At 39.1% G+C, this 10,165-nt stretch overlaps 1 protein-coding gene across 1 annotated transcript in view; it reads left to right on the top strand.

The window, feature by feature from the left end:
- The first annotated feature begins 7,673 nt into the window (after window positions 1-7,673).
- The window catches only part of LOC149219026 (kinesin-like protein KIN-1), a 181,293-nt gene continuing 178,801 nt past the window's right edge, over window positions 7,674-10,165 (top strand). The window contains exons 1-4 of the mRNA XM_089386687.1: window positions 7,674-7,787; window positions 7,883-8,006; window positions 8,600-8,643; window positions 8,726-8,755. Coding sequence (XP_089242813.1) covers window positions 7,674-7,787; window positions 7,883-8,006; window positions 8,600-8,643; window positions 8,726-8,755 — 312 coding nt within the window. The remainder of the gene's footprint in view (window positions 7,788-7,882; window positions 8,007-8,599; window positions 8,644-8,725; window positions 8,756-10,165) is intronic.

Below are 10,165 nucleotides of genomic sequence, written 5' to 3'. Positions count from 1 at the left end.
AATGCCGTATAAAAGATCTTGAAAAAAAAAACAAAATCTTTTGGAACAGGAGGAGGCCTCATGGAGGCTCAAAAGCAGGGCAATATGGCTGAAGGATGGTGACCAGAACACTAAGTTTTTTCATAAATTTGCAAATTCCAGGCGTGAAAAAAACACCATATGGAGAATTAATGATGGTAAGGGTGGTTTTTTCGTATCTCAACATGATATATCGAATGAAGCTGTGAGGCATTTCAAAAACCAGTACAAAAGAAGGGAAGTCTGTGATTTTCAGGACATTCTATGGGGTATTGAACTGGCTCCACAAATGTTTGATGATGAGAAAAACGAGAGCCTATTTTAGCCAATCACAGAGGAGGAGCTCCTTGGAGTTCTGAAGGCTTTCAAAAAGGATAAATGCCCAGGCCCGGACGGCTGGACCATAGAATTTTTTACTCATTTTTTTGATATCATCAAGAAAGACTTGCTGAGGATGGTTGAAGCATCTCGAATCTCTGGAAATATTCATCAGATCACAACATCCACACAGATTGCTCTAATCCCAAAAAAGGCAGAAGCGGAATCTTTCCAAGATTTCAGGCCGATCTCATTATGCAATATATCCTTCAAAATTATCACTAAAATTATTGCTGAAAGAATGAAAACGACTCTGGCCACCTTTCTTTCCAAGGACCAACATGCTTTTTTAAAGGGGCGTAACATTTTGGATGCAGTTGCAATAACACAGGAAAGTCTTTTTTCAATGATATCAAGAAAATCAGATGCGGCCATTCTGAAAATTGACTTACAAAGAGCCTGTTATCACTCAGGTTGTCCTTAAGCTCCGGAAAAGGATACGGCCGAGGTAACCACAGACCAGCTTTGGACTGCAGGTTCTAGCCAACCTGCAATCAGAGAGGGCTCTCTCTTTCAGATTTAGCTTTGTTGAAAAGGATTTTAGGCTAGGTTTTGAGTTCAGAGGGTTCTTGTTTTGTTTTTGGTGGGAAAATTGATGTTTTCAGACAGAGAGGCAAGGCATAGTCTGGAAGTTTCAAACCATTGGGCGTGGAGTCGAGGAGGAGAACTGCTGGTGCATTTCTTCGGTCACAAGAGAGGAAAATGGAGCAAGATAGCTGCGCATGAAACAATATTTCAGGTTTAAATGATGGAAAGAATGCTAAGTAATGAGAGGCAGTTAAGAATCTCTCAATCAGCTTAACAGATGGGGGTAACAGAGCTCTACCTAGGGGCAGCGAAGAATCCCTAGATAATTGGCCAACACAGGTGAATCGGGGTAAATATGAGCCAGGAGGAATTCATATTCATAACCTATTCATTTAGAGGAAAACATAAAGAAACAACAGAAATTGAGCATAGAGTGTACTTAAACAAATTCTAAGCTATTCTTTCTTTCTGCTATTTAGATAGTGGTAAACAATAAACAGAGGTAAGATGCACTTATTGCTTCAGACTGCAGCACAAGGATTCCATCTTCAGATCTTCAAAACATTCATTTACAACAGACAGTTTGCTCTCCAAGCTTTCAGCAATCTTTGATTATAGAAAAAACTCAGGTATACAATGCGAGTCTCTAGTGAAAATTCTCAATTAACCAGCACTTGTAACAATGTAGAGGGCGGTATATATAGGGAAAAACTCTCTACAACTGCTTTTATTACATCTTGACCTAAACAGGTCCTAAAGAATGATTAATTTGACCTAATCCTATCTGAAATAAATGCATGAAAATATCTTTGGCTGCACTGAGGGCCGTCGTATCAAAACTGAGTAAATGATGTTGTCCTCGGTGGCTTGGTGCAGTGTTTTCCGAAATAAATGTGTATGGGTTTCTGCTTCTTTGTTGTCTGCTTGTATTTAAAGCTTTAACTATGATTTGAGGGCAAGGACAGGCTTACGCCTCTTGATTTGACTTTCTAGGGGGCTCATCAATGTTCAGGTGCTTCGAGCCCCTAAAAAATCTTGACTGATACTCTTTGGCTCTTCTTCTTCCTCTGATACTCTTTGACAATAAACTGGGCCGCTGTTTTCCTTTGCTGCGGGTCTAATCACAAATTAATGGCCGCTGTTCGGCCTCTGTTTCCTCTAGAACTGTCTTATGCTCCTTACGGCAAGCTTTGCGAAGAAAAATGGGTCATTCAGCGCCTTTCGGGCTTGCTAGGCGCAAATCACTCATCAAAAACTGCCTCAGAAACTGATTCCGGGGCTCCGGAGTGCGATTTTCGCCCTTCGCGCTAAAAATGCTGATGACGTCAGCATGACGTGACTTTGTACGGCAGATGACGTCAGCAGAATGACGTCATCACGTACGGAGGTGACGTGGCAGTACGACGGGTCTGATGGTGTGGCAGGACACGTGGCAGGTGACTCGGCGGTACAGTGGCAGGAGGTCCACGCAGGCGGGTGACGTGTCATGGTGACTGGGCAGGGGGTGACGCAAGCAGGTGACGTCACCAGGCAGGGGCGGTTTCCGGTTTTGGGGCGCACCGCCTTTGGGCATGAGCGGTTTTGTCAGAGGGGGCTCCGCCACAGCCCAGGAGGTGACGCGTGGCGGGAGGTACGGCGGGAATACCGCCCATCTCCCGGACGCTAACCTTCGGGCGGTTCGGAGATGGGACGGCCCGTCAACCATTGATCTGGGCGCAAGACGATCGGACGATTGGCGGGAAGGGTGAGGCGACGGGAAGTTAGGGAGGGGAATATACAAGGGATATTCCGATTTTAATAATGCGCGGCGGGGGTTGTAGACTTAGGGAAAGTGGGTTATGGGGTTTAAAATGGGCAGGTTAATCTATTTACAGTTGGGGCTTAGGGATAAGGGGTAAAACATGGGTTTAATGCGCATGGGTTTAACAATTTCTGCCCGAAACTTAAGGTAAGGGGGCGAAAAAGAGGGTTTTTGAGGGTTTTTAGGGCTAGGGGAGAGGTTGTTAGCATGACCAGGTGTCATCTAACTCCTGCTATGACTCGGATGGGCTAAAAACAGCCCCAGGTGGACCATTTTTTCCCGGACTTGGAAAAAATATGGCTATATTGCCAGGGAGGGGATATTTACATAGGGGAATTTTATATACATAGTTTTAGTAGGGGAAGGGGAAAACTAATAGGGAGTTATATACTAGAGTTAGTAGTTAATATGGAGATGATAAGCAGGCGCTAAGGTCAGGGACCTTAGGCTAATTTTGGGGAAAAGAATTTGAAAAGAAATAAAATCCTTGAGTGAAGCAGATCTTCACCAAGGCAACTGATATGGATGATGATGAAACTAAGAGGAATCAAGTAGATCTTGACCTCTTTGGGAAGTTAGTAAGTGACTTTAGGGAATTAGAAGAAGGGGGAGTTAGTGATGTTCACCTTTGAGCTCCTTTGGATGAAAACTGCCTGCACTGTGATCTGTAAAGATGAAGCACTTTGTAACACAAAATTGATCATAAATCATCATTCTGCAACCTCACAGCTACCTACCCAGCCTACTTTCCTAACATTTTTTCTTCTTTTTGGTTTGGGTGCACTTAGACTTGCAGACCCTGATTTACAATTTTTCTTTTGAATGTTTCCTATCTAAGTCTACACTTATTTCTGCCAGGGGCCCAGATTAAACAGTTGGGTCCCTTTTGTTTCTCTACCTATCTACAAATCTGCCAAGATTAAACTGTTTGGACAGATACATTCTCTATATTCTAAAGCAAGAAATTGAAACCTAGGGAGACCAAGATTAGACTGTTTGGACCTCCCTTAATTGAAAACTCTTCAAAACTGGAACAACTCATCAAAATTGGAATTAGCAGTGGCATTTGGACTAGCACACTTCATGGCTTTCTTGTGGAAATATGGAACACTGCAGCTTGCAAAGTATGACATATTTGGCATGTAAAAATGTCAATCATGAAAGATAAAACCCTGTTGCAACAGGAGGCTAACAGAGCCTACGATTGTTTAGATCGGGGATTCATTAGATGTTTATTGGCAAAGATCGGCCTAAAATCAAACTCCATCAACTGGATTATGTCATGCATCGAAAATGTACACTACGCGGTCATCATAAATGGAATGCCTTCTCCTTTCTTTCCAGCGGAAAGGGGTCTTCGTCAGGGGTGCCCCCTTTCCCCTCTTCTGTTTATATTGGCAATGAATTCTCTTAGCCTTCAGATAAACAAGGCAGTGGCCGAAAATAGGTGCAGGCCTGTCAAGATTTGCAGGGACATCTATATCTCTCACAACCTCTTTGTTGATGACGTGCTCATCTTTGCTATGCTATGCAGGGTGTCCTGGATATGCCTCAACGATATTCTTAATAGATTCCAGAGAGCTACTGGGTTACAAATTAATAGAGCAAAATCTACCCTTTTCCACAATGATACCAACATGGAAATGGTGAATTGGATCTCTGAGCTGCTCGGTATAGAGTCGAGATCGCTAAAGGAGGGTTTGAAATATCTGGGATTTCAGCTGAAGGCCAAGGGCTATTCCAAAGCGGATTGGCAATGGGTGATAGAAAGATATTACAAAAAGATTTCGGCGTGGGAATATAAGACTCTTTCCTTGGCAGGTAGAATTATTTTAACACAGGCGGTCTTAGCGCAATTAGCTGTTTACTGGGCTCATATTTTCTACCTTCCAGCAAGTATCATACACAAAATGAACAGAGTTTCTGCAAATTTTATATGGGGCGGAAAATCTAAACAGAGGAAACTCCATCTGTCCAAAATGGATAAGATCTCTCTACCAAAGAATCTTGGCGGCTGGGGCCTGTTAGACTTGCGGAATTTTGGTAAGGCGCTCCTATGCAAAACGCTGTGGAGGGGTATTTATGGTGAAGGGCCGTGGAGTATCACTATTAAAAAGAAATACATGAAAGGTAAAGATTTGGAATTCTGGTACAGGAAGGGATCAATTGGAGCCAAACAAGGATCTGCTATTTGGCTCAGTCTCCACAAAGTTGAGCAATACTTCTTAAAGAATCTGAGATGGAGTCTTTATTCTGGCAGCAGAATTTTAATTGGAATTGACCCCATTATGGGTGGGCGCGAATGCTTATCCATCCCTGAAAGCCTCTTGTTCTTCTTTTACAGAAATGGCATTTTTACATGGGACAAATTAATATCAGTTTGGCATGGCCCAATTCCCTTATGGAAAGAAGCCCATGATCTTCATCTGTCAGAACCTCTGGTTTCCGTATGGAAATCTGTGAAGGATGCTCTTTGTAGTTATGGTTTCCATCGCTCAGGGACTGCGGATCATCTTATTTGGATTGTGCCAAATGCAAAGCTGCCGGCTCGTGTTAAAGATATTTACTCTGATATGATTAAATCAAAGGCATCTAGTTCCTGTTCTATATATCCTCTGATCCTCTGGAAGTCGGGATGCCCTCTTAAAATGATTCTTTTCTCGTGGCTGGTCTTCCACAACAGAAATTTGACTTGGGAAAATTTGAGGAAAAGGAACTGGCACGGACCGAGTAGATGTTCTATGTGCGAATCAGCGGAGGAATCCAATTATCATATGTTCTTCCAGTGCAATTCTTCTCTACAAATCTGGTATGAATTGTCTCTGCTTTATGGTTTCCCTCATGTTGTTTTTGTTTCAATCCAGGCAGCTTTTGAATGGTGGTGCGCTCAAAGAGAATCATGGAGATCTCTCATTATCATTGTCCTATGGTGCGCATGGAAATGGAGGAACGACAAAACCTTCAAAGACTCAAAGGAACCCCTAAAGTCTATCTTGCATCATATTATCTCCATCCACGATGCAGTGCCATTAAAACAACCCAAAATGAAAAAAGGTCGCATGAAAGAGAATGAAAGCCCTCTCAACAGAGTTCCTTGTGCTTTTTTTGATGGGGCCGAGCAACATAATATTTGTGGCTGCGGTGTCCACATTATTATGGACGAGAAGCTACAATACTTTATATCATGGAACGGTGGGAAAGGCTCTAATAGTTTGGCTGAGGCGAGGGCTCTTGCAGGCCTGCTTGCTTTCTGTGTGTTTTTTGATATTCAGGATATTTCAATTTACGGCGACTCAAAAACAATGATTGACCATGTAAAGGGTGCCTGCCACATTAGTAGTCCTCATTTGACTGGGTGGATGGACAAGATTATGTTTTTCTGGGGGCGCATGAAAGATTGCTCCATTCACCACATCTTCCGTTCCCAAAACGTCCAAGCTGACTGTCTGTCAAAGAAGGGGCTGACTTTAGATTCTGGCTCATGGTCCATGATGGTTTCTGATGGAGAGTTCTCTTGCTTCATCCAGGACTTTTCTATTCCTGGGTTATGAGTCTCTTTGGTTTTTAATTCAGCGTCTTTCTCTTCATCTTTTCTGCTTCTTTTAGTATATATCAAGTTTTTCTGGCTATCCTTATGCACTATCTCTTTTTGTAATATGTGTCTAGCCATCTGATGCTCTTTTATCTGAAGATTGTTAGCTGTGATTATGGACTGATGATGTTGGCTTCCGTATCCTTTGGGAAGTCCTATTCCTACAGGTTTTTTGTCTCATATATGCTGGTCTGCTGGCTATTTTTGAGCCCTTATGTACCATCTGAACTTTTATATTGACTCAATATAATACTATGATGCTTTTTCTCTCTGAAACAAAAAAATGCAGTGAAGCACATCTAAGAAAATTGTAATGACAAACCTACACATGATAAACTTGCTACTAAATGTAATGGATAAATTATAGTAATAAATTATAAATAATAAATTTGCAAAAAAGGGAAATTATTGATAAAGGTGTCAACGAGGATGATAAGAAAAGTGAATCGTCAATGAGGGTTTTCATCCACAAAAGGACCAACACCAAACACAAACAAGATGACCAATGACAAACATGTTGTTGACAAGTAGATCGTTGAGAGAACCACTAAAAAACGAACCATGGATAGGAAGACTACGGATAATAAAATTGTCGATAAGTGTGTTGGCAAAGGAACGAGTGATAAGAAAACTCTCGGTAAGGGATTTATTGACGAGTGTTGTTAGAGAGCAGTGCCAATGGAAAGTCAATAAATAGGAACCATGTTGGTGAAATTGTTATTGTCAATAGAGATGAGGTCAAAGAAATTGTTATTAATAATTTATGTACAAATTGTTATTATTATATATATATATATATATATATATATATAAATTGTTATGATATGGATTTATTATTCATAATTTTGTTGGGTTATTATTTTGTATTTATTAGGTTTCTCACTAATTTTTTTACCTGAGTTAATTACATTTAACTCAAAAATACATAAGAGATTTGGTACGGTAATCTCCGAATAAACAAAATATTTAATAACAAAAATTCAACCAACTATCTTTTACCCTCGCTCAGAACTCTAGGAGCTATATAAAATGCGACGTCAACAAGATGGGAAAGATGACTATGGGAAAGCCATGACACCAAAAAGAGCGAAGAAAACCTTGAACGGAAGTTTGAAAATAAAAAAATAATCCGACATTTTGCCCTATCAATGACCGTTAAATATAAAATCGCATTTTCTTTTGGGAGGAAGTACAATTTAAATTGCCTATATAGACCAGCGGCAAATGTAACCAAATAACGATTCTAAGTTAAGAAAGCAGATTCCGGCTAGAACATTGACTCTTGCAAGTTTTTCTCGAGAAATCTTTGCTGCAAAAAGCCACCGCTTCTTAAAGCCTCCGTGACAGGCTTTAAAGATGTCAAATCTCTCTGTCTGCGTTCGCTTTAGACCATTTAATGCACGGGAAAGACGGCAAAATGCCGACGCTTCTTGTATACGGCGCGCCGAAGATCAATCTTTTGATTTCAAGGTTTTCTTTGCCCAACGCCGTTTCATATTTTTTATTTTTGATGTACATGTCCTCTCAGGTAGAAAATTTCCACGACTTGGCTTGAAAAGTGATAATTCATCTCGAAATTTCCACAGGACGACAAGGAAGGAGAATTCACGTTTTGTTTTGATAGGATTTACTATGAAGACTCGACTCAAGCTGAGGTTTTCGAGTTTCTTGCCTTGCCTATTGTCAAAGGTAAATGACGCTTGAGCTCGAGGATTTTGGCAGATATTTATGAATAAAATAGTACAAATCAAGATTCTTATAATACAATAATTTCTGGTTAAAAAGCAAAACCGAGAAATGTAGATAAATCCGGTCATATACAGGCTACAGTATATTGTAATAATTATCAAAAAAAAGAAAAAAGTTACATGTATGATGGAAAAACCTGCCACAGATAAATAATTAGAAACAGACGAACTTATAACTTATCTTTTTCATCACAGATAAATGAAGCATTAATGATATGCATAAATACATTCAATCCGGCGAAAGAACTATAAATAGACGAACTCGAACGAATTTCAGACATATTTTGTTCATCCTAAATATTTGAGGCATTAGTGATTTGCATGAATACATTTAACGAATTGAAACATATTTTAACAAAATATATAAATAATTACCGTTTTGCATATACATTGAAGAATTTGCATAAGAATATTTAGTAATTTGCAAGATATAATTCTCATTAAAGAGCTGTGACTTTTATAAATTTTCATGCTACATCTATTTTCCTCTGAATGGGTCCGTTGATGAATTTACCTGGTTATTTTGCCTAATAGACGCAGTAAACGCAATTAATGGGACGATTCTCACCTACGGTCAGGTGAATATATTTTCGTCATGCAAACGCTTCTTAAATTCTCTCATGTTCGCGTGTATTTTATGTTTCCGTAACTCTTTGGCAGACTGGAGCAGGAAAGACGTACAGCTTGGAGGTAAGTTATTGTATTGGTTGATTATTTCTGCTAAATGCCGCTACTCGAATTATTTCTTTCAAAAGCAAGTAACTGGAGTGCTTATAGGTACGAATAATTTGTAAATTACACTGGTTCAACGCTGGCAAAATCCTTAACGTATTCATCGGGTTATTTTATAGGACACATTATTTTAGGGTTTTGCCAAGCTCTCTGCCGCTTTGCCGTTTGCACAGAGTTATTATGAATTTAATTAACCTTTTCCCGTTTTTTTATTTATTGAAGTGGCAATTCAGCAATTCAAAGATTTCGCTGCGCCTGTGTTGTCTGCATAGAGTTACTTTATGAATTTAATTAACCTTTCCCTTTTTTTATTTATTGAAGTGGCAATTCAGCAATTCAAAGATTTCGCTGCGCCTTTGCCGTTTGCACAGAGTTACTTTATGAATTTAATTAACCTTCCCAAAATATCTCATGTGATAAATTTATTTATGGATTTAAAAATACATTTTAAATAAAAAAATCGTTAGAAATGCTTTTTAAATAACAAAAAAATCCATAAAATCATAAAAAAATAAATTAAAAACATATCTCACGATGTATTCTATTTCAATGTTATTTTATTACGCACACATCTCTTCCACTTGAGCTATGAGATCGTCTATGCAGAAGAACTTTGACGTTGTTATTATTGTGCTTAAAAGTTTGTCGTTCCAAGTTAAACAGAGTTTCAAACTCGTTTGTCTGAATTTGTCTGTAAGTATTAAGTGACCTTCAATCACCCTCAGACTAATTCACAGCAGAATGGCGGAATGCAAGTAGTGTTTTGTCCTGGTTCAAATTAACTGCCAACCAAGTATGATTTCAGCTTACTGATAATAGTATGAACACCTCACTTCTCTTGGTGCATTTTTTTAAATTTTATTTTATTATGCTCACATTTCTCCCGCCCAAGTTATAACAGCACCTCGATTGTCTGTCCAAGTCATGCTATTCAGAAATGCCCTTTTTTCCGAAGTAAGAAGAGTTTAATACTTATTTCTCTTAATTTGTTTGCGAGTACTAAGTGGCACTCAGTCAAACCAATTCGTAAGAAAATGGTGGAATGCAATAATGTTTCGTCTTGGCTCGACTGTCAATTGAATATGTTTTAAACTTAATCCCAACATAGTAAAAGTTAAGAGACGGATAAGCACTTAATCGAATCTTGGGGTTAATGTAACTGTTATAAAATCTTCTTTGCACCGATGAAGATATAAGCTTACGCTTAAATATTTTACTAATTCGTTGAAGCATCGTACTGGTTCTGTAAAGAGACTGGTAAGAGTAATTCTCAGTAATCTTCACCGACTACTGTATTTTCCCTTTTTTGAAATATACTACTGTTGTTTAGAATAAATTCTTTTCATACAATATTTAAGAAAAAGAATA

This window comes from Pinus tabuliformis, chromosome Q (genome assembly GCF_031772625.1).
Source record: "Pinus tabuliformis cultivar Carrire ecotype Pingquan chromosome Q, CPIR1, whole genome shotgun sequence".
NCBI classification, from domain to species: Eukaryota; Viridiplantae; Streptophyta; class Pinopsida; order Pinales; family Pinaceae; genus Pinus; species Pinus tabuliformis.
The sequence above is the reverse complement of the archived record's forward strand: the minus strand, read 5'-3'. Positions and strand labels throughout refer to the sequence as shown.